At 35.3% G+C, this 25822-nt stretch overlaps 1 protein-coding gene and 1 long non-coding RNA gene across 2 annotated transcripts; both read left to right on the forward strand.

The window, feature by feature from the left end:
- Positions 1-6079: 6079 nt before the first annotated feature.
- On the forward strand, positions 6080-24899 carry LOC148940896 (uncharacterized). Its single transcript, XR_016143396.1, has 2 exons — positions 6080-6175; positions 24786-24899. It is a non-coding gene; the product is annotated as an uncharacterized LOC148940896 (long non-coding RNA).
- LOC148940897 (uncharacterized) lies at positions 20006-20905 on the forward strand. Its single transcript, XM_089105193.1, has one exon. The coding sequence runs from the start codon at positions 20026-20028 to the stop codon at positions 20749-20751; it is 726 nt and encodes a 241-aa protein (XP_088961319.1). The 5' UTR covers positions 20006-20025; the 3' UTR covers positions 20752-20905.
- Positions 24900-25822: the final 923 nt, after the last annotated feature.

Genomic DNA, 25822 nt, shown 5'->3' on the forward strand with positions numbered 1-25822 from the left:
TTGTAAAATTAAAAAAGATTAGTAAGAAGGCTTTTCTTTTGTCTAATTTGACTTAAAAAAAAAATGATACGTATAATAAGAAGGCGAGATGGACTAATTACTTTAATAGTATCACTAGTTCAAGATGTTATAGCGTAAATATGATTTATGATCTACTAAATTTTTTTTAATTTAATACTTTTATAAAATTTAATGGTAATCTATATAATCAAAGTATTAGAATTCCTATGGGGGGTAATGCTAGTCGATCTATAGCGGACCTGTTTTTAAGCTATTTAGAATATGAATTTATTATTGATAAAAAGAACCTAAGTAATATAAAATATTTGCTTTCAAATAATAAAATATATTTAGATGACCTTCTGGTCATTTCAAATAAGATATACCCACCAGAGTTAAAGCTGGAATCCAGCAATGGGAAAGGCAATTATGACCATTTTCTAGATTTAGATATTAATGTTTAACCTAATAATGCAATAGTTTTTAAAATATATAATAAAACAGATGATTTTAATATTGAAATAGTTTATTTCCCATTCCTTAAAAGTAATATACATTCAAATATAACATATTGATCGGATTATTCCCAACTATTTAGATATGCGAGAATTTGTACTGAATATATTGATTTTAAAAGTAGAAATGAAACACTGAGCGATAAGTTAATCGTAAGAGGTTTTTCCGCCAATAAATTTCCTTGGCAATTTAAAAGCTTAGTTTTCAATATAATCAACTTTTAAATAAGTATAATAAAAATTATCAAGATATTTTGAATGATATTTTGAGGTAGCTTGTTGGATGATTATTGTCTTTCGTCCCTTTAGATTTTGGGGTTTGTTTCAACACATGCAGGTGCTGAGTAACTTAGGATGTTTGGAAATCAGTTTGTAGAAATTGAGCTTGAAAGTGAAATGTTTTTGGACGACAGTTAGGGTTATGCAATAAGGGGAATTTTACTTGACGAAGGATATTCTTTCAGAGTTGGGATGTTTTTACTTTGATTCAGTTCTAGTTGAGTCATTGGGAAGGAAGTTTGGAAAATGTTTTTGGGTATATTTTTATATTTGTGGGTATTGATTTGTTCATAGATATTCCACAGGTGTCACTATATAGGGGTATGCCATATGGTTCTATGGTATGGCACGCTCAGTTTTGCCTGGGTATTGAAATTTAAGCGCCAAAACCTATATAGGGACTGAGTTTTCATCTGAGAAGCCCTGATATGTGGTGATTGCTTGGGGAATATTAAATTTTGTTGACTTAAGGTGTGGTTTTGGGACATTGACTTTAATTAATGCTGATTTTTACTAATGCTGATTTTGCTCTATTTTAGACTTGATTTTCCGATTATTGGGTTTGATGTACTGTTTTGTCCTAAATGATTGGATGGATGAGTAAGGTCTAGACCTTGTTCAAGTGCTCATTTATCTCAGTTACTAAATTAGGGAGACATCTTTTTTTTTTTTTTTTTTTTTTACAAAGTAAGTAACTGTAATAAATTATATTAGGTGTTAGATCATTTGGTTGTTCATCAGAGATAACATTAAATAGGGGATTAATTCCTGGTTCTGCTTCTAATTCAGTTTTGCTTGGAAGGAGTGGCCAGGTAGTGGCCAGGCAGACCTCTTCTCATTGGATGAGGCGGCTAGTTGGCTCAATCTTGGTGTTTCTCTCTGGTAAGATTGTGAGCTGGGGTGTTTTGAGGAGAGAGTCTAGTGGGGAGTACTAGTTGATTTGGGTAGAATGGGATTGGGTGTTACGTGAGTGTTAGTATTGGATGAATTCATAAAGAGTTTATTTTGGGGTAATCGGGCTACATTTGCTTCTAGAGTTGCAAATTGATAAGTTATAGCCTTTTCTGCAGCTATTCGGAGCGTCATTGCTCGATTTTTATATGCAGGGCATAATGTTTTATTGGAAGAATCGTGGAGGCCTTTACAGTTTATGCAAGTTGGCTGATCATTTTTGCAATTTGGCATTCCTTTGGAGTGGGAACTCTTACATTTACTGCCGGTATTTAAGATTTCATTGCATTTGTTTGTTGAGTGTCCTAGTTTTAGACATTTTTGGCATTATATTGGTTTTGGCTTGTGTGGTTTCATTTGTCTAAAGAGGAAAATCTAGAATGGGATACTGCTTTTTTCTCTAAATGTGAAAAAGAAAGATTTGCTTGATATTTGGCCATTAGCATCTGGTTTGACCAGTTAGATGACATCTGCAACCAGGGCTGGGTTACTAGTTCTGTCAGAGAGACCTTCCTGTAGCCCCTGATTTGGTATTCCTGGAGGAATGTTATGCACAACTATTTTAGTTGTGTAGGGAATTGGGGTCTAGAGAGGAACCTTTTTGAGATGTTAAATAGGGTTTTTAAGTTAGCTAGTATCTCTGCTGATTTAGAATCTTGGATAGCTATTAGCAAAGATTCATTACGGTTGATGTTTAATGAAAACATGGATTTTAACATTTTGAAAATTGCAACCCTTATTAAAGTAGCCTTATTAGAGTTATCAACCCTTATTAGAGTTTCAAGAGATATTTAAGTATTTCTTATGTGTACTTTTTTATGTATTTTATATTGTTTGGAAAGGGCGGGGTTGGTGCATGGGTAGGGGAGTGGTTTTGATTGGGGAGAATTTTTTCCTTTTTTTTGAAGCTCCTTGAAAGGATCTCTTGAAAGTCATTTGGTAAATTTCTAGATGGCCCTATAATTTAGCTAAGATAAAAGTGAAAACATCCTTTGATGCCTTTTCTTTATGCTCTTTTATAATTCAAAAATTGCTTCTGGTGCAAGTTGCATCTTGAGCTCGTAAAGAGGCCCCGAAGGTATTTTATATGAATTATAAAGAGAATAAAAAAAACATCAAATGTTTTCCCTTTCATCCTAGCTAAATTATATGCCCCACTGCAAATTTACCATGAACTTTACACCCGCATCCCCCTAATGTGCAAATATATACCCTGAATTGTCGACGGCAAAGTTTCGAATCGCAAAATTCATCGCTATTTTTGTCGACGGCATTTGAAAAACTTGAAATGGCAGGAAAAACGTTTGAATTGAAAATCAAGTATTTTACAGGTTAATTATAACTTCTTTGTTTGGTTACAAAAATCAAATACTTTTGGGGCCCTTTTAAGGGCTCAAGATGTTATTTGCACCAGAAGTGATTATTGCATTATGAAAGAGCATAAAAAAGGCATCAAATGATGTTTTCACTTTCATCTTAGCTAACTTGTAGGGCTACCTAGAAATTTACTGGTTATTTTCCTTTTCATTTTGCATAGTGACATACATTCCCACCACCATTACTGTCTTATTTGACTCATCAGGTGAGTTTTGAGAGACTTGTGGGACTTTTTTGGGGTAAGGTCTGGGGGACTTTTTTGGAGGGTGTTCTATGTATGGCCTATTTGAACTTTGAACAGCCTTTAATACTAAAAAAAAAATTACAATGCCAGACTGTTTATACTCCTGTGAAGTGAGGTCTTCACCATCCACAAAACCACCACAGCGTGATCCGAAGAGTAGTTTGGTTGGTTTTTCTTCTGATAATTCAAGATAAATATACACAAGAATTTTGTCTATAGATTTCTTGAAAAATTCCATAGGAGATTTAAAAAAATGCTTCTTCTTTTAGATATTAAATAAAAAAAACAAGTTTTTTAAACTGAAAGTAAGGAGCGACATTAAAACTTAAAACGAACAGAAATTATTCCGTATATGAAAGTAGCTGTGCCCACCTCAACGCCTCGCTCTTTACGACAAAGTTTTTTATTGTTTTGAAAAATAAAGTTGTGAGACAGAATCAAACTTTAGCGTAAAGAGCGAGGCGTTGAGGAGGGGACAGCTCCTTTCATATACGGAATAATTTCTGTTCGTTTTAAGTTTCAATGTCGCTCCTTACTTTCAGTTTAAAAAACTTGTTTTTTTTATTTAATTTCTGATAGTTTTTTAGTTAATGCAGCTTTTATTTGCATAAAAATTTTACTTTTCTTTTGCTAAATGGATGTCTTTACAAGTTAACTTACGTAACTAACTTCTCTATTCGTATATTTTTCTTCTGGCAAAAAATACAAAGTTGCATATTTTTACAGATATGAGCTTGAAACCTGTGTAATAGGGTTTTCTGATACGCTGAATCTGACGGTGTGATTTTCATTAAAATTCTTTCACTTGTAGGGGATGTTTCCCCCTCTTTAAAAAATCGAGTAAATTTTCTCAGGCTCGTAGCCTTTGATGAGTAATACTAAACTTAATAAAATTTATATATTTAGGATCAACATTATAAACACATTTTTTTGATACATTTAGTGACATCAAAATTCCGTTTTTAAAAGTTTCGATTACTATTGAGCCGTATCGCTTGTTTTTTTATTGTTTTTTTTATTACGTATATGTTATTACTTATATGAAGGGGTTCTCCCCTTAGTCAATACCACGCTCTTTACGTTAAAAGTTAAAAAAATTTTTATTCACAAACCACTTAATAACAATGGACTTTTAATTAGATTATATAGCTATTTTTAAAGAAATAAAAAAAAAATTTGCGTAAAGAGCGTTTCATTGAGAGGGGGGAGACCCCCCACACATACATTATAATTTCTGTTGGTTTTAATTTCAAATATTCATTCTTACATTTCAGTTGAAAAAACTTTTTTTTTTTTTTTTAATTTCTGATCGTTTTTTAAATAATGCTTGGAAATCCGGCGCCCCCTTCATAGAAATGTCCCTTACCCGAAAGAAACATCCTCCACGGAAATATTCTCCAGAGTAACCCCCTCCTCTAGCCCCCCCTCCAGAAAAAATCCTTCCTGAAAATGGTTGTATACTTCCCAATAACCAAGAAATAATGCTGGCAAGTCCGGCGCCCCCTTCATGGCAATTTCCCCTCCCCCATGAAAACTTCCTTCATGAACAGATCCTGCTACATAACCACCGACCCACCCTTCCATCCCACTACCAGAAAAAAAACCTCCGGAAAACTTCTGTATACTTCCCAATAACCAATACTATATGCTAACATTGGGTAAAGTTCATAACTTTTAGCCCTCCCTCTGGGATTTTCGGGGGATTAAGTCATCCTAAAAGACATATTTATCATATTTTCGACCATGCTGAACAAAATTGCTATCTCAAAATTTTGATTAGGTGACTTTGGGGAAAAAATGAGCGTGGGAGGGGGCCTAGTTGCCCTCCATTTTTTTGGTCGCTTAAAAAGGGCACTAGAATTTTTAATTTCCGTTCGTATGACCTCTCCCACGGTATTCTAGGAACACTGGGTCGATACGATCACCCCTGGAAAAAAAACAAAAAAACAAAAAACAAACAAACAAATAAACACGCATCCGTGATCTTTCTTCTGGCAAAAAATGTAAAATTCCACATTTTTTTAGATAGGAGCTTGAAACCTCTACAGTAGGTTTCTCTGATACGCTGAATATGATGGTGTGATTTTCATTAAGGTTCTATAATTTTTAGGGGGTCTTTCCCCCTTTTTTTGAAAATCAGCCCAATTTTCTCAGGCGCGTAACTTTTGATGGGTAGCACTAAACTTGATAAAAATTATATATTTGAAATCAGCATTGAAATCTGATTCTTTTGATATATCTATTGGTATCAAAAACCCGTTTTCTAGAGTTTCGGTTACCATTGAGCCGGGTCGCTCCTTACTTACAGTTCGTTACCACGAACTGTTTGAAAACTGCAAATGACAATCCTTAAAATTTTCAAACTGATGTTGTTGTTGTTGTTGTTGTTCAAACTGATTCTCATGAACTCGACTCAAAGACTAAGGAAAACGTCAGAATGCTACTTAAGTCGCGTTTTAAAGACAAACTGAAAAACATTTAATAATTAGGAAACACATAAAGTATTTCTGGAAGTTCTTTTGTTAACCTTCCAGTTTGTTCACAAAAAAAAATTGGAAATGCAACACAAGGAAAATTTTTAGATTTGGCCTGTGTTAAGGAAAAATTAATACTGTCAAAAAATGCAGCTTTCGCAAGTTCAATTGAAAAATGCTAGATGTCGTTTTAGGCAACATATTTAAAAAATAAGGATCCTTAGACAATTGAGAATTCCTTCGGATCGAGGAAAACGGACAACGCGGTAAAATAAAAAAATTGTTGCCCAGGCTTATTTTCTAGACTATTTCGCATTCTGAAGTTTTGATTTCGAGTAAGAGCATTTACAATATTTGGATTAGGATCGATTAATGAATTCCCACCCTCTAATGGGGGTTCACCCTAGGGGGAAGTGTCACAGTGGGAACTAGACATCCTCAACAGACAAACCATATACAAACAGGATTAACATCGGCACTAGTAGGACTGTCTCCTCCACAAATATCATTCTCACTATCTCACACCCAGCTATTTCCAGTATACTCTGGACTGCCCCATTAAACACCTAGGCCTATACAATTTCCTCACTCAACATTTCAAGAAACTCAGTGGTCTCCCACAGTCTATTATGCATCTCTGCTATATCCAAATATTCAAGGTCATTAATGCCGTGTAACTCAAACCCAATATTTACAATTTGTACCCTCAGTTAGGATCCATAATAGATATTCAGGGTTGCCAACTGATTTTTCTCTTCGCAGCCAGGAAGTAGATGAGGAACTCACAAATGTTGTAGACCATCTGGATGCCGATGACATCAGTTGTTTCCTGGCAAGGAGTGGTAAGAGAAGTAGCTACTATCTTGAGCAAGTAACTTCTAAGACTGTAAATCCTCCAAATGAAAGATTTCCAGAAAAATTCAGAGTTAGGAATAATACAAGAGAGGCAGTTAGTTAGTTTAAAAGCAGTGCGTCAGTGACTAATCTAACAGTGATTTTCACATTGCAGGTAGAACTTCCATCAGACAGAGCAATCAATCTAGAACTGAAGAAAATTATTCAAACAGAAAAAATTGACTTTTACTCAAACTATGATAGAAATAGACTATCAGTATATGTTCAATCACAAACTGCATTCGAGACTTTAATGAAAATTCAGAAGCTAGATGTTGTTGATGTAGCACCTGAAGAGAAAAGACAGGTCAGCTATGGTGTAATCAAGCAAATAGCACTAGATTATTCAAAGGAAGAACTGCTGACAGACCTCAGGGTAGAAACTAATATTGAGATTAAGGAATTAAAGAGATTGAAAAGATACAACTAAGAGACCAAAAAATTAGAAGATAGCCTGAGTATTTGTGTAGCATTTGAGAGTAACTCTCTTCCCCAGTCTATTTGGCTATATAGAAGAATAAGAAGTATTGAGAGATACAACCGACCCATTATTCAGTGCTTTAAATGCCAAAAGTATGGCCACACTCAAGAAAAGTTTAGGTCGCCATATGCTGTATGCTTGATCTGTGCAAACAAACACTCTTCTAATGAGTGTCCCTTAAAACTAGAAACCAAAGAGTCAGGAAAATACTAAAAGTATATCTGGGCTAACTATAAGAAATAACTTTCAGCAACATCTGGCAGCTGCCCAGCCCGCCAACAAAACTATGAAATCATAAAAATTGCAGGTGCGCAAAACATACCAATGAAAAGAGCAGCTAATACATATCAGAGTTATGTAGATGCACTCAATAAGAAGGCTGTGAAAGAGCAACCCCCCTTGAACCTAAAAACACCCTTTAACAGCTAGTGTTATTTGTATCGAAGGTACCAGAAGTGATAGACATCAAAGAATTAGAAATGAAAGATAGGATAGTGAAGCTATGTCATCTTATGTGCTCACTGTTCAAAGTTGACATCAATGTAGAAGAAGTTTGGAATCTAGCAAATAAACTAGAATGAACTTGCTATCTTTTAACATCCAATCTAATATGAAAGACAAAAAGGATTTATTAGAGTGCCATTTAGAAAAAGAAAAAATTGATGTCGGATGCTTTCAAGAAAGATGGCTACAACCCCAGAATTCATGGAGACTTAGAAATTATGAAGTAATAAGAAAAGATAGAGCAGAACAGTCAAGAGGAGGAATATTAATTTGCATTAAAAAGTCATTAATGTTTCAAAAACTAGATATTGAAGACATCAGAAGTTTTAAAATTGAGATGGTAGCTTGCACAGTATTCCTGGGTAAGAGGAATACAATAGTTATTGTTAATATATACAACCCCAATGGAAATGAGCCACAAACAGAGGACATTTTCAATAAAGTGAAAAAAGTGATTAAAGCCAAAGAGCCTTTTATTATTACTGGTGACTTTAATGCCCATTCAGATGCCTGGTGTTTATGTGGATCTCAATTGTAGGGGTATAGGTTTACCCTAAGTGCTCTGGATAAGAATGATGACATTGGCCTAGTGACCCCACTTGCACTTCAAACTAGAAGAAACCCAATTACAGGAGTATACTCTACCATTGACCTGACATTCTCTGCAGTAGCAATAATCAATCAACTAAATATAAGTTTAACTCCTGAACCAACCTTAACCAGTGATCATGAGCCAGTGATAATTGAGTATAAAGAATCTACACTAAGAAGTCAAACCCCACCAACACGCCCTACCTTTAAATTTAAGAAAGTTAACTGGGATTACTTCCAGGAAGAACTTTCAAGGTTAAGTATTGAAGAAGAACTGGCAACAGTTATGACTAGAGAGAAGAAAATTGAAAGATTACAAGATCTACTGATGGAAGTGGCTAAGAAGACTATTCCCATCAAGACATTGGGCAACAAGACTAGGAATGAACCAATATGGTGGAATGAACAGTGTAGCTTAAATAAGAAGAAACTAAACCAAGCTTCAAACAATTACAACAAGATTCTGACAATTGAAAATTATAGAAAAAAAATATTGGCCCAGGCAGAATTTAGAAAAACAATAAATCAAGCTGAAGCAGAATCTTGGAAGCATTTTGTTTCAAATCTCAACTTCAGGGATCCCTTTGGAAAAGTGTATGCCTTCATGAGAAAGATGAATAGGAGAGACTTGTACCACCATCCGCAGGAGCCAACAACCTACCAAGGACAAGTGATTGCTGATAACAAAACAAAAGCTGAGGCAGGAGCAAGTCATCTCCACCAGACAATAGGTAAGAAAGATCCATTTGAAGGAACCAGCCCACATTCAACAACTTTCACTAAAGCAAGAAAACTTTCTATGCAACAATCAGTATCAAATTACAACAAACCCTTCTCAAAATCAGAATTTGAACTTGTTCTAAAGACACTACCAGAGACTTCATCTGGCAGTGACAACATATACCCTGTTTTCTTTAAAAGGTTGACTGATGAATGGAAGGATATTCTGCTACAGCTCATCAAAAGATTGTGGAAGGAGGGCAATTTCCCTACAATTTGGAAGAATGACACATCTATCATGATCCCAAAACCAAATAAACCATACAAAGTAGAAAATCATCGTTTTATAACTCTGCTCCCAGTTGAAGGTAAGATATATGAAAGGCTAGTAAAGGAAAGACTGAGATTTGCAATAGATGAAGCTAACCTGCTGCAGGATATTCAGACAGGTTTTTGCAGAGAGAGAAATACAGTAGATAACCTGGTCAGGATGCAGAGAGACATCATTGATGCACTTGATAATGGCATAGTAATGATTGCAGTGTTCTTGGATGTTAAAGGAGCTTTTGATAATTTGGTTCACAGACAGATACTACAAGGTTTATCTAAAGCAAAAATTAATGGAAATTTGATGAAATTCACACTGAGCTACCTGTCAGATAGAAAAATTGCTGTGACTGTAGGACAAGAAAGATCAAAGGACATTGAGGTGGAAAGAGGTGTTCCACAAGGCAGTGTTCTTGGACCAGACTATTTGATATCCCTCTAGAAGACAGTAACTGCAAAGGAGGAATCTTTGCAGATGATAATAATACTTGGACAATCCAAAACACAGTGGAAGAAGCAGAAAAAGTTGTCCAAGAAACATTAGACCAAATAGAGTTATAGTCCCTAGGAATAGATCTTGATTTTGAACCATCTAAAGCTAAAGTTATGTTGTTCACATCTAAGAGGAATATTAGACCTCCGCTACTTACTTTATTTGGAGAGGGACTGCTTGTAACCAATTGTCATAAAGTCCTTGGAATACACATTGATGATAAACTTCAATTTAGTCAACATGTCAAATATCTAAAAGAATCCTGTGCAAAGCGACTGAATTTGATGAAGATGCTTTCATGTGGGAAGCATGGTGTCAACATATTTACAGCAGGACAATTTTATATCAAATACATAAGACCTAAAATTGATTATGGGAGTTTGATATACAGCATTGCCCCAGAATCTACTCTCAGAGAACTTGATACAATACAGAATACAGCCCTAAAATTGGCATTTGGAGCTCACCAGAGCACCCCAAGTCCTTTTCTCCTGGGTGAGTCTGGAGTGGAGAAACTCAACACAAGACGGGATAAAATGCTTATAGTATACATGAACCATCTATGGAAAGCAGATTTTAATCACCCAGTTAAGAAATTGATAATTAAACCTGGTCGGACCCACACTAGAAATCACCATAGAAAAAGGAAACATCTAAATCCTTTTGAAAAATTTGAAGAACTGCTCAAAAATTTGAAGAACTTAGGAAGGTATAGAAGTACCTTTTACCCAAATGCTATATTATGAAAAAACACCAAAAAGTCCCCCCTGGGATTGGGTTCAGATTGAGTGTCAGATTTATTACTTGGGAAAAAGTGGAAAATAACCCCATAATAATGAGATATGAAGTCCTCTCAGTTTTGAATAGCCAGTATCAAGAATATAATAAAATATATAGAGATGGTTTAAAAATAAATGGCTTAGGAGTGGGTTGTTCAACAGTGGTTCCAGAATTAAATACAGTGATTACAAAGTCACTAAGTAAAGAATCAACGGTTTTTGAGGCAGAAATAAAAGCAATTGAAAGTGCACTAGAATGGGTATTGAGGAAAACTAGTGAAAGTGATGAAAACCAATCTAAGTTCCTCATATGCAGTGACTCAAAATCTGCCCTCCAGTCCCTAAAGAATTTTCCAAATAAACAAAATGATGAGGTCCATAAGTGCTATAGTTCAATTCTGAAGATTGTTGGGAAAGGAATAGTGATACAATTTTTGTGGTGTCCAGCCCATGTGGGGGTGGCAGGGAATGAAAAAGCAGACAAATATGCCAAACTGACAGCACAAAATATGACCCTTACACCCCCTACAGAAACATATAAACAGATTAGAGAGATGGTTAGAAAGATTAACCAAAAACATTTTGAAGAAATGAGGGATAATAGTAGTAATATAGCTCTTACCCAGAAAAAGAAGCCTGGCTTTGGTATGAATAATTAAAGTAGATTAAAAAAAAAATATGGTTGCTTAATGTTCCGTTTTTGGTCGACCCAGGTAGGTCTTAATCATAGGTTGTTTATCATAGGCAAAACTGATAGTCCTCAGTGTGATAACTGTAGCAAGATAGAAAGTATTTTCCATTATGTTGTTGAATGTAAGGAGTATGAAAATTTGAGAAAAGAAATGATGAATTTGTGCAAAGAGGAAAATTTAAAAGAATTTTCAGTAACACTTGCATTAGGAATTTTGATTGATGATGATTCTTTGAATTATAGGATGACAGACCTGTTTATTAAGTTTATACAGGAAAGTGGTAGAGAAAATGATTTTATCTGATGCTGATAGTAATGTAATTGCTGTATTGTCAGTGTTGAAAAGGGATAGATCTTGTATGTATAATAGGTTTGATTGGTGGTTTTAGCAATGATATATGTCCGTGTTATAAAAAAAAAATAAAAAAAAAAAAAAAAAATCCTACTATAAAGGAAGATTGTTTTTTCTTTTTAGATTGAAGCTGAGTTGTATTAATTATTGCTGTATTGAAAGTATTTGCAGCTAATGGTGTTGTGCTGAGAAGGAAGAAAATTAGTCATATTGAAAGAAGTCTCAACTGACATTGCTGTCAAGAAGAGACTCAAATCTCTCAGTCAGATCAGATTGAGAATTCCATCTTTTTTTGCTGTTTTTTTTTTCATATAGCCCAAGGTTATGGTAGACCATTAGAGATGGGCTGGGCATGGATTGTTGAAAACCCCAACAAAACGTGGAAATGAACATAAAATTAACAATCTAAAAATGTCACCTACTGTTCTAGCATGTGTCCTTCTAGAGAGACACTGCTCCTGACGTTTACCCATGAAATCCTTATTTTTGCTCCTTTTCAATATAATAGTTATTGCGCTGACAATGCAACCTACCCCTCTTGATGGTCCTATGGTAGGCCTAATACCATAGGCCTATTTCTCCATTAATTAAATCTAGTCATACATTATAGGCTAAGTTTTTTAAAAAGGTGAAATAAATTTGAAGTTTACAACATAATTTAGCCAGGATGATAGTGAATATATTGATTTATTTATTTATTAATTAGACTGCAACTAATTCTGATGGAAATGAGTTCCAAGTCTTTCACACTAGGCTAGATAAAGAGTTTATGCCTAATATTTTCTGTGAACATGGTGGGTATATTTTGTGTTGGTGTTGACAGGTACTGCTTTATTCTGTAAAAGTGAATAAGTAAGTTGGAGTGGTATTACCAATGTTCCTAACAATACAGAATATATTTATTAGGTTGGCTCTATCACGTCAGAACTGAAGACTAGGCAACTGTAGTCTCTGCATTCTCTGGTGGTAAGGTAGATGTCTCAGGTAAGATATGAGTTTGGTGGCCCTGCATTGCACTTTCTCAACCATCTCTCTATCTTTCTTATTAAGAGGATACCATACTGATGAGTAATGTGCAAGTATTAGACATACAGTGGATACATAAAGTGAAATCAATGAACAAAGATTAAACTTAGAAAATGTACACTTTAGATGTAGTAATTGGTAGCTTGCCTTATGGGTGATATCCAATACATGTTTATCAAATTTGAGACTTGAATCTGTAGAAAGTCTCAACATTTATTGTTTAGACAGAGAAACCCAGGTCACCTAGAACAGAAAGGTAAGAATATTACATCCTTCTTCCTTTCCAAACTAGCAAGCTGGTACAAAAATACACTAAAACAAATTCCACTTTTAAATTCTAAACAAACTGCCATAATACATTACTATATTTCTTTATGAGGAGGTGCTAGGCTCGCTCCCTTTTTTTTTTTTTTTTTTTTTTTTTTTTTTTTTTTTTACAATGTTCACTTCACTTTAGAAAAAAAAGGGGCGGGGGTATTCCTTTAATTCACCAATTACCATTTCACAGGTTAAGCCTCTGGACTGGATTCACAGCACAACCAGTATGGGTTATGTAGGGGGTGTCATGGAGTTCTGTATGGTTCACATGACTGGTGCTTGGTACAGGTATGGGCCTGTTAAATGTTGGGCTATGAACGTGAGTGAGAGGTTTCAGACGGTTTTCATCTGGGGTTCTAGGGATGGGGGTAGGTATTGTTTCTGATGGACTCAGTGGTGTGGTTGGAGTATCTGTATAGGGGATCTCTTCAGTTATGGTGGTGTCTGACAACTGAGGTTGCTGACAGACTATCTTTATGTGGCGCCTGTTCCTTCTGTAGGCTGCTCTGTCATTTGTCTTGACTATGTAGGATCTGGGATTCACATCTGCTCTTTTGACAATGCCCGCCTGCCACAGTTTGCTGTGGATTTGGGCCTGTACAGGTTGTCCATTTTATAGGGGTTTCAGTTGCTTTGACTTTAGATCATAGTACTTGCTCTGGCATGACTGTTGCTTCATACAATTCTGTCAAAACAACTTGTGGTGAATGGTCTTTGGTGCAAACAATTCTTTGGTGCATGGGACTATTGATCTGAGGTTTCTGCTCATTAGCAATTGGGATGGGGAGGCCAGACCATCAACTGGGGTGTTCCCATACTCTAGCAATGCCAGCTCAAAATCGTTTCCAGCAATATTGGTTTTCCTCAGGATATCTTTGGCCGTCTGTACGGACCTTTCTGCCAATCCGTTTAATTGGGGGAAGTGTGGTGAGGATGTGGTCTGAGATATTTCCCAATCCAATATGAATTTTTGAAAGACAGATGATGTGAATTGTGGGCTGTTGTCAGTAATGAGCATACAAGGAATTTCATAATGTGCAAAGTGCTTTTTCAGGTACAGTATTATTTGGTGAGCATATGCACTGCTTCCCATTCTATCAACTTCAAAAAATTGACTGTAATAGTTGACAGTAATGAGGAAGTATTCCCTATTTTTGTAGAAGAGGTTGCAACCAATTTTCTCCCATGGTAAGTCAGGGATGTCATATGGCATCAAGGGCTCTTTCTGGTTAGAGTCCTGGAGTTTGTTGCATGCATAGCAGTGTTTGATGTGTTCTTCAATATCTTTTGTCATCCTTGGCCAAAAGCTGACTGAGCAAGCACGCTGTTTAGTTTTTTGATACCCAGATGTGATGCATGTATGCAATTGAGGATGTCTTTTTGGGAGTTTTTGGGTATGACCAGGCAATCTCCTTTTAGTATGATTTGGTCTATGACCGTCAGGTCATGCTGGACATTCCAGAATGGGGTGAGAGTTGCTGGGAGATTTCTTCTGGATGCTGGCCAACCACTTTTGATTGTCTTGGCCAGCTCAACCAATTGAGTGTCAGCTGCTGTCTCTTGTTTGAGCTTTTTAAGTCTGTCATAGCTGATTGGTTGGATTGACATAACAGAATGCACATATGATTTGATCTCTTTTTGCATATCTCCATCCTCTTCAGGGAGATACATGCATCTTTGATATTGGGTGATTCAGGATCACTTGGAGAGGCTTGTGATCCAATACAATTATGAACTTCTGGTCATAGAGGTACTGGTGGTAGTGTATGCAGCCAAAGAGAATAGCGTATAGTTCCTTTTCTATCTGCGAGTAGTTCTGCTTGGTGGTGTTCAATGAGCGTGATGCAAAGGAGATTGACTTACCATTTTGAATAAGGGTGGCTCCTAGGCCAAACTTTGAAGCATCAACTTGTAGTTTGATGTTCCCTGCTTTTGGATAAAAAAATGGCAATGAGCTGCAAATGGATTCTTTGATGTTGTTCAATGCTAAATCGTCTTGTGGCTCCCAATTGAGCTGTCGCTGTTTTTCCAGGTTATGTAGGGGCTGATTTAGTGATGCTAGATTGGGAATGTACCTTGCTAGGTAGGTCATCATTCCCAGTATGGTCTGTAGTTCATCCGTGGTAGATGGGGCTCTCATTTCTTTCAGTGCACAGACCTTTTGTGGGTCTGGGTGGATACCACCTTTTGATATTATGTGTCCAAAGTATGGCATGCTGTCGCACCTAAACACACATTTTTTTAGGTTGAATTTCACAGTTCTTTCTTGTGCTCTGATTAGTGCACTGCAAACATTTGCGTCGTGCTCCTTTATGGTTTCCCCAGATATAATGATGTCATCGACTATGACAGAAAAACCTTTGATGCCTTCAAATGCCTCTTCCATGCGGCGTTGAAATTCATCCTACGGCATGCGTTTGAACATGTACTGGCTGTATGGAGTGTAAAATGTTGTTAGTTGAGGTGATTCGTTGTCAAAGATGAGAGACCAATATCCATGATGGGCATCCAGCTTGGTGAAAAATTTAGCACCAGAGTGTTTTAGTATTGCTTTGTCAAATGTGGGCATTGGGTGGTGGGGTCTTTTGATGGCCTTGTTCAGGTCCTGTGGGTCAATGCAGACCCGGAGGCTTTTGTCGGGCTTTTCGACCACAACTGCAGCATTTACCCAATCTGTGGGATAAGTAACCGTTTTGATGACCGCAAGTGCTTCCATCCTGTCTAGTTCCTTCTTGAACCTGTTTTGGAGAAATATTGGGATGCGTCTGGCTGGTACAGCCTTAGGTTCGGTTCCTTCTTTGAGTGTTATGTGACACTCACCTTCAAGCTGTCCTATACCTTGGAATACGTCTTTGAATTCCTCTATGAGTGGGGTTGGTTTTGTCATGGAAAGTATCAGCTTAATTAATTTTAGTTTTTTGCTGGTTTTGAAGCCTAGGATTGGGACAGGGCGTCTTTCACTATGAAGAAGGGCTCTGTCTCAGTACATCCGTTGGTGTATGCACAGTTAAGGCTATTTCAAGCGTGGAGTATGTTTGAAACCTTGGGGTTTGCTTTTATTCAAGTCTCAAATTTGATAAACATGTATTGGACATCACCCATAAGGCCAACTACCAATTACTACATCTAAAGTGTACATTTTCTAAGTTTAATCTTTGTTCATTGATTTCACTTTATGTATCCACTGCATGTCCAATACTTGAGTATCACTCATCAGTATGGTATCCTCTTAATAAGAGAGATAGAGAGAGGGTTGAGAGAGTGCAATGTAGAGCCATCAAACTCATACCTTACCTGAGACATCTACCTTACCACCAGAGAATATAGAGACTATAGTTGCCTAGTCTTCAGTTCTGACATGATAGAGCCAACCTAATAAATATGTTCTGCATGGTTAGGAACATTGGTAATACCACTCCAACTTACTTATTCACTTTTACAGAATAAAGCAGTACCTGTCAACACCAACACAAAATATACCCACTATGTTCACAGAAAATATTAGGCCAAAACTCTTTATCTAGCCAGGTATGGAAGACTTGGAACGTACTTCCATCAGAATTAGTTGCAGGTACCATGGTAGTCTTTCAAAAGTATTTTAGTCTCTACAGATTTGTATACTAGGTCTTATCACAATTCATTTTTATTTTTTGTATTAGCTGTTTTATGACCTGTATGTTTTCAGTTATTTTGAATGCTTACTTTTCAGTATGCTTCAGTTAGTTTGGCATGTTACTGTATGTTTCAGTTATTATGTTGTTAAAATTCTACTTTAGCTACTTTTGGCTATCTTGGAAAGAAGTTAGGTTAGGCAAATGAAACTTTCAGGGATGGGTCTACAGGCTAAAGTATGTCCTGGAAAGGTATTTTGAAGTACATACCTGCACTCTTTCTCTGACTATTAAAAAGGGCACTTGTCATTCCAATTTCCAATCAAATGAGCCCTTTTGCTCTAAGTTTCTAAGTTTCTAAATCATAGGCAGCGCTATTGTGCTGCCTATGATTTAAATTTCAACAAATTTAGTAGAACTTTAACTGTCACCAGATTTTAGATTAAATATATGACCATTTCCATTTCCATTACCCACCTACGACGCATAATTATCGAGGTTACCTTTAAATTGCTGGTATTTATGCGTCCCCTGCTAAAGAAAATTCTGAATCCGCCCCTGGCTCTAGGGGATTCTCTCCACCCGCAAAGGCATGGTTGTAGGCTCTTTAAAATTGCATAAAAGAGCAAACAACTAGTACTTGCACAAATATTTGTATATATTATGACAAGGGATTACAACAATGCCAAAACCTTAAAAACGAAAACCAAAAGTTTGAAGCTTAGTAAACATTGTTGTTAAAAATCGGACTTGGAGTGATAGTCAAATATTTTTGAATAGATTCAGCGTGAAAAGACATTAAATTGCCTGAAGAACAAAAAACTGGTAATTGCAAAACTATTTGTATATATTTTAACAAGGGATTAAAAGAATTAAAAAATGATAGGTCAGAATTCTGGTAAAATTCGTTAAGAGCCTTAATTGTGGTTTTAGCAAATGACGTCATGTAGTAAAAATTACAATAACGTCATGCACTTTTTATGTACTTCATAACATCATATGATGGTGTCATGTATTGCAAATGACATCATGTAATAAAAAAATACTTCATGACATCATATGATGTTATTCATATCCGGGTTGCAGCAGTAGCTTGCAACCTAGGACACTTAACCCTATATAGGAAACTTACCGTCTCTTGGCTTGAACAAAGAGATTGCATAAAAGAGCAAAAAACTGGCAATAGCAAAATATTTGAATATATTTTGAAAAGGGATTACAACAATTTCAAAACCTTAGAAAAAAACAAAAATTTAAAGCTTAGTAGAAATCGTTATTATAAATCGGACTTGCTGTATTCATCAAATATTTTTGAATAGATTCAGTATGAAAAGACATTAAATTGCTTAAAGAACAAAAACTGGCATAGCATTGATGATTGAGTGTTGGATTTTGAAATGGATAAGGTCATCAATGCCTACCCTACCTTTGAAAATCAAAATATGGACTAGAATAATCGTTAGAAGAAAAAGAAGTGTTTGTTGTGCCACTTGAACAATTAAAAGAAACACAGGTTCTGTGATATGTTTTTCATAATGGCAAAAGACAAGCCAAGGCAACAGAAGAAGTTTTTATCCCACCACCTGAACAATTAAAAGAAACAAAAGCAGTAGTCAGTGCCTTCCATACTTTTGAAAATCAAACTAGATGAATCGTTGAAAGAAAAAAAGTTTTCGACCCACCACCTGAATAATTAAAAGAAGCAAAGGTTTGGTGACAAGTCTTTCATAATGACAAAAGACAAGCTGAGGTAAAAGTTAAAGGTCCAATAAAAAAAAAGTAATTTTACAAATGCACCACTTCTAATGTAAGGTCCATTTGCAAGTTATGACATCAAGAAAAGGCTCAAATTGTCTGTGTTTAGAAGAAAAGCTACAGTAAGAATCTATATATAGAAGCCTATCGCGTGCCTAGTGCCTGGGCCCGGTGGCGTCACACTTACGAGCAATAATCACACAAACTTGCTGTAATAATCAAATATTTATGAGTAGATTCAGTATGACAAGACATTAAATTGCCTAAAGAACAAAAAACTGGCAATTGCAAAAATATTTGTCTATATTTTAACAAGGGATTAGAACAATTCCTAAACCTTAAAAAACAAAACCAAAAGTTTAAAGCTTAGTAGAAATCATTATAAGAAATCGGACTTGCTTTAATAATCAAATATCTTTGAATAGACTTCAGTATGAAAAGACATTGAATTGCGGAAACAGCAAAAACTTAGTAAAAATCGTTGTTAGAAATCGGACTTGCTGTAATAATCAAATGTCTTAGAATAGACTGCATTATGAAAAGACATTAAATTGCTTAAAGAGCAAAAAACTGGTATATGCAAAAATATTTGTACATATTTTAACAAGGGATTACAACAATTCAAGACCTTTAAAAATAAAACCAAAAGTTTGAAGCTTAGTAGAAATCGTTGTTAGAAATCGGCGTGCTGTAATAATCAAATGTTTTTCAAGAGACTGTAGCATGAAAAAACATTTAATTGAGTAAAGAGCAAAAAACTGGTAAATGCAAAAAATGTTGTATATGTTTTAACAAGGGATTACAGCAATTCAAAAACCTTAAAAAAGAAAACCGAAAGTTTGAAGCCTAGTAGAAATCGTTGTTAGAAATTGGACTTGATTTGATAATCAAATATCTTTGAGAAGACACAGTATTGAAAGATATTAAATTGCGTAAAGCATAAAAAACTGGTTATTGCAAAAAATTTGTATACAATTTCACAAAGGATTACAAAAACTTTAAAACCTTAAAAAATAAAACTAAAAGTTTGAAGCTTATTAGATATCGTTGCTAGAAATCGGACTTGCTTTAATAATGAAATATCTTTAAAAAGAATGCAGTATGAAAAGACAACAAATTTTCTGTGGTTAGAAGACAAGCGACAATCGGATATATATATATAATATATATATATATATATATATATATATATATATATATATATATATATATATATATATATATATATATATATATATATATATATATATATATATATATATATATATATATATATATATATATATATATATATATATATATATATATATATATATATATATATATATATATATATATATATATATATATATATATATATATATATATATATATATATTCTCGCATAAAAAAAAAAACAATCTAGATAGGTCAGAAGTCTGGGAAATGTCGTTAAGAGTGTTAATTTGGTTTTTAAAAATGACAACATGTAGTAAAAATTACAATGATGTTACGCACGTAATGCACTTCATGACATCATATTATGAGCAAAAACTGGTAATTGCAAAAATATTTGAATATATTTTTAACAGGAATTGCAACAGTTTCAAAACGTTAAAAAAGTAAACCCAAAGTTTGAAGCTTAGAGTTAAGTTTGAAGCAAAATGAATCATAGCTCCAAACTGGTAGGAGAGTTCAAAATGAGCACAAGAAAAATGAAGAATGTCGATGTTGATGGGGAATTATCCAAACGACTGGATGAAGCACTTGTGACTGGACTGGCAAAAAAACCATTAAAACTCCATTCACTGAGCTGCCCACCATCTTTCAAAAACACAAAAACATTAATTCGGAAAAGTCGCTTGAATTACTTTCAATCACCTATTATTCGTTCCTCGAAATTGGATTTTAACTCAGGCAAAAAGTATAATCAAGTAACTAAACTAGAGGCTTTAAAATTTTCTTGCATTGATCGAGTCAAAGAATCTAAAAGAAAAATTGATTTGAATGGGCAGAAATTTGGCTCTGAAAGTGACTTCGTGAACTTTAGTGACTTAAAGCCAGCTTTACTTGAAGTAGAGGGCTCTATCAAGTCACATTCAAACTTTTGTAGTTCAAAAGAAAACATCGACGAAGAATTGGAAGAAATTAGCAGAAAACTTAAGGCAACAAAACCTTTTAAAAAACGGAAAAGAACAAGTAGCGCACCGATCTCTAAAAGTGACATCAAAATGCTCACAGGTCGTGAATGCTCTCCTACAACATGTGCACAACAAGCAAGACAATATGTGACTGAAGATATTTCTATAGATGAACTTACTGGTTATTTTGATGCTTACGTCCATATTCCGAAAAAGATGTCTTATATGGCGGAAATGATGTATACATAAAAGTGCTGACTATTGAACACCCAAGCTGCCATTGTCATTTCTTGTCTACTTGAGTCAGAATCCTCTACGTCCTTCAGTGTTTTGTGTGTGTATACACTATTGATTGTTAAAATTTATGATTTTTTTTCTGTTTTTTAGCAATATAAGTATTCAATTTAAAAAAAAAAAGTTTGAAGCTTAGTAGAAGTCGTTATTAGAATTCGGACTTGTTGTAATAATCAAATATTTTTGAATAGATTTCAGTATGAAAAGACATTAAATTGCCTAAAGAACAAAAAACTGGTATAGCAATGATGACTGAGTTTTGGATTTTGGCATGGATAAGTTCATCAGTGTCTACCATACCTTTGAAAATCAAAAGTATGGACTAGATAAATCGTTGAAAGAAAAAGAAGTGTTTGCCCCACCACCCGAACAATTAAAGGAAATAAAGGTTTGGCGATATGTCTTTCATCATAGGCAGCACAATCCCGCTGCCTAAGTAAAGGACGATGCTGGCACAATATTATTTATTTTTTGTTTTCTTTTTCCATACCAGGGCACTTCGTATCGAAGGAGTTGTCGTAAAAACTTCAAAAACGGCTCATTCGATTGAAAATTGGAATGGGTAGTGCCCTTTTAAATAGTCGAAAGTGATTGGAAGGCAGCTAACACCCCTTCCACGCCCACCATTTCCCCAAACACATCCAATCAAAATTTTGACATAGCCATTTTGTTCAGAGTAGTTAATTTCCAGGTAGATATTATGTTTTTGAGAAGGACACTCCCCCCACAGCCCTTAGAGCAAGGGTTTTAAGTTATGCCCTGGGGGCATATAAGAACGACGTTGGCAAAATGTATTATTTATTATTGTTTCCTTTAGACCAGGGCACTTCGTATCGAAGTAATTGTCGCAGAAACTTCGAAAAGGGCTCATTCAATTGGAAACTGGAGTGACTTGTGCCCTTTTTAATAGTTGAAAGTGATTGGAAGGCAACTAACACCCCTTCCTCGCCCACCATTTCCCGAAACACATCAAATCAAAATTTTGAGATACCCATTTGTTCATCGTAGTTGATTTCCAGGTAGAAATTATGTTTTTGAGGAGGACATTCCCCCACAGCCCTTAAGGCAAGGGTTTTAAGTTATGCCCTGGGGGCATATAAGGTTTTTATAGAACGCGTTGTCGTAGAAACTTCAAAACGGGCTCATTTGATTAGCAATTGAAATGGCTAGTGACCTTTTTAATAGTCGGTGGTGATTGGAAGGCAACTAACACCCCTTCCACGCCCACCATTTCCCCAAACACATTCAATAAAAATTTTGAAATAGCCATTTTGTTCCATGCAGTTGAAAGTTCTGGAAATTATACCTTTAAGCAGAACACTCCCCCCACAGTCTTCAGGGCAAGGGTTATAACTTATGCCCTGGGGGCATATAAGGTTTTTATTTAAATCTTTGTTGTAGAAAATTGAAAAAGGGCTCATTCGATTGGAGATTCAAAGGGCTAGTGCCCTTTTTAGTAGTCGAAAGTGATGTGAGGGTAACTAACCCCCCTCTCACGCCCACTTTCTCCCCAAACACATCCAATCAAAATTTTTAGACAGCCATTTTATTCAACGTAGTTGAAAGTTTTGGAAATTAGGTCTTTAAGGATGACAACCTCTCCCCTCCCACATTCCTCAGGGCAAGGGTTATAATTTATGCCCTGGGGGCATATAAGGCGTTTATAGAAAGCGATGTTGTAGAAACTTCAAAAAGGGCTCATTCAATTGGAAATTGAAAGGGCTAGTGCCCTTTTTAATAGTCGAAAGCGATTGAAGGGTAACTAACCCCCTCTCACATCGAGTATTTTCCCAAAGACATCCAATCAAAATTTTGAGATATCCATTAGGTTCAACGTAGTTGAAAGTTCTGAAAATTAAGTCTTTTAGGATGATAACCCCCTCAGAGCCCTTAATGCGAGGGTTGTTAATTATGCCCTGGGAACATACAAGGTTTATATAGAAAGTTGTTGTGGAAGTTTCAAAAAGGGCTCATTTGATTGGAAATTGAAAAGGCTAGTGCCCTTTTTAATAGTCGAAAGTGAGTGGAGAGTAATTAACCCCCCTCACACGCCCACCATTTCCCCAAACACATTCAATCAAAGTTTAGAGATAGCCATTTTGTTCAACGTAGTTGAAAGTTCTGGAAATTATGTATTTATGGATGGCAAACCCCCCTGAGCCCCCAGGCAAAGGTTGTAAGTTATGCCCTCGAGACGTACAAGCTTTTTATAGATTGCTTTGTTGTAAAAACTTCGAAGACTGTTCATTCAGTTAGAAATTGAAAGGGCTATTGCCCTTTTTAATAGTCGAAAGTGATGAGAGGGCAACTAACCCCCCTCTCATGCCGACCATTCCCCCAAACACATCCAATCGAAATTTTCAGATTGCTATTTTGTTCAACATAGTAGAAACTTCTGGAAATTAGGTCTTTGAGGATGACAACCGTCCCCCCCCCAGCCGTCAGGGCAAGGGTTGTAAGTTATGCCCTGGGGGCATATAAGCTTTATATAGAAAGTTGTTGTAGAAGTTTCAAAAAGGGCTCCTTTGATTGGAAATTGAAAGGTCTAGTGCCCTTTTTAATACTCGAAAGTGAATGGAGAGTAATTAACCCCCCTCTCACGCCCACCATTTCTCCAAACACATTCAATCAAAGTTTAGAGATAGCCGTTTTGTTCAACGTAGTTGAAAGTTCTGAAAATTATGTATTTAAGGATGGCAAACCCCATAGAGCCCCTAGGGCAAAGGTTGTAAGTTATGCCCTGGGGGCTAAAAGGTTCTTATAGATAGCGATGTCATGCCTCCCTCTCATGCCGACCATTCCCCCAAACACATCCAATCAAAATATTCAGGTAGCCATTTTTATCAACGTAGTAGAAAGTTCTGGAAATTAGGTCTTTGAGGATGACACCCTCCAGCCCTCAGGGCAAGGGTTGTAAGTTATGCCCTGGGGGCATATAAGGTTTTTATTGAAACTGTTGTAGAAACTTCAAAATTGCTCATTTGATTGGAAATTGAAAGGGCTAGGGCCTTTTTTAATAGTTCACAGTGATTGGAGAGAAACTAACGCCCCTATTGGAGATTGAAAATAGAAAGGGCTGATGCCTTTTTTGATAGTTGAAAGTGATTGGAGGGCAACTAATCCCCCTCCCATTTGCCCACTATGTTTAAAAACTAAATATTGCCCTTAGATTAAATCAAAATGCACTGTGTTAATACTAATTCTCAATAAGGTTTCTCAGCAGTATCCCAAGAACGACTGAGGGTATTAAGTTCAAACTTTCGGGGCTTCTTCTGCTCTTAAAATTTAACCAAATCAAAATAGTGTAAGTGTATCCAAGCTATCAAAGAAAGTAAGCAGATTTTTTTGCGAATGGTATCAGGTTTTCCATTTCAGGTCAACTAGAGGAGGTATGAAACTAAATTTAACAGCACTATTTGTGTCCAGATTTATAAAAGGCTGTACGTTGTAAAAAATTGCTGAAAACGTTTCTCCAGCATACAAATAGCAGGCCAAACTGTAAAGTCTTAAAAAAACAAAAAGATTTAAAGTATTATTTTCTTTTTCCCTGAAAAAACTCTGTCAATATAAAACGAACAGAAATTACTTAAAAAAACTTTTTCCACAAAATAAGTTTTTCAAAGAAAACTAAAGAACTCCATTAAACCAAAAATGAGCAAAAATAAAATCAAATAATCGACCAAGGGTGAAACTACCACAATTCAGCATCGATAAATAAATGAAACCGAAAACGAACAGAAATTACAATAGATAACCAAGTCAAACTCAAAACGAGCAGAAATTAACATGAGTAGGGCTCAAGACCCCTATGCCTTCCCAAGACCAGAACATAATTTGCACTTTACTGAAAAAAATACAAATGAATGTGCATTGTCAGTTTAATATACATATAGGCCTACTGATATTTAATAATCAAAATGTTTATATTATTTGATTTATTAAAGTTATAAAAGTAAAAACATTATATTTTTATTATATCTCTTTTATAGGGAATGCAAAATGACAACAGAAACACTAAGAGTCATGCAGCTTCAAGTGGGCCAAACAGATTCCAAGTAACTGGATTGTTCCGTGCATTGAATTTTGAGCTTTTTGTTAAGCCAGTAAGTTGTTTTTGAAAGATTTTACTGCTTAAGATTTTGGGAAGCGGACTAAGATTTAAGGAACGTTTTTGACTTGAGTTAGTTCTATGCGAGACGCCATATCTGTCATATACAGGTATGTCATATACATATACTTGTATGTGCAATAATGTCACGAAGTGTCACTGTTTTGTGACAAATATGTAATTTCTACTGTAATGTCCCTAACCTTTTATGCTTTTGCTATTTGGCTCTGCAGTGCTACAGTAGTATTATAGGCGGTTCCAATTTTTCAATAGACCTTTCCACAATTTCCAATCTGTAATTGTAAGAAGAAGCAAATCTTTAGCATAAAATGGTAAAACCTGTTTTCAGTTTAAGAATGGAAAATCATGCAAAAAAGATTTTTTTTTATTCATAAAACTTTTTCAAAAGCAATTTTAAGAAAACTATATAATCCAATTGAGACTTTGTTTAGTTTTACATTGATGGTAATCCTTGTTCTTTCAAAAAAAAATCACACGAGTCCCTATTTATCATTATTTAAATTTATTACCGTGTATTTTTTATATATATTTTTATTTGAAATTGTATGTAATACCTATTATATGATATTTTATCTGTCATTTTTATTAATTATAATATTTTTATTATATTTATGTCAAAAGTTTTTATATATTAGCCTATATACATTTATTATTAGGCAAAATATAATGTTATTGGGCGAAATACTATTTGACAAATTCCCGGTAACAGTCGCAGAAATTCTGTAGGCTAATACATTCCGAGCTAGTTGACAAATTAATTGAAGAAAAAGTTTTTTCAACTGAAAGTAAGGAGTAACATCAAAACTTAAAACGAAAAGAAATTTCTACGTATATGAGGGGGGTAGCCCCCTCCTCAATACCTCGGTCTTTACGCTAAAGTTTCACGTTTTGTCCCAA

Source organism: Artemia sp. Qi Xiang Cuo, chromosome 19, assembly GCF_049724085.1.
Source record: "Artemia sp. Qi Xiang Cuo chromosome 19, ASM4972408v1, whole genome shotgun sequence".
NCBI lineage: Eukaryota > Metazoa > Arthropoda > Branchiopoda > Anostraca > Artemiidae > Artemia > Artemia sp. Qi Xiang Cuo.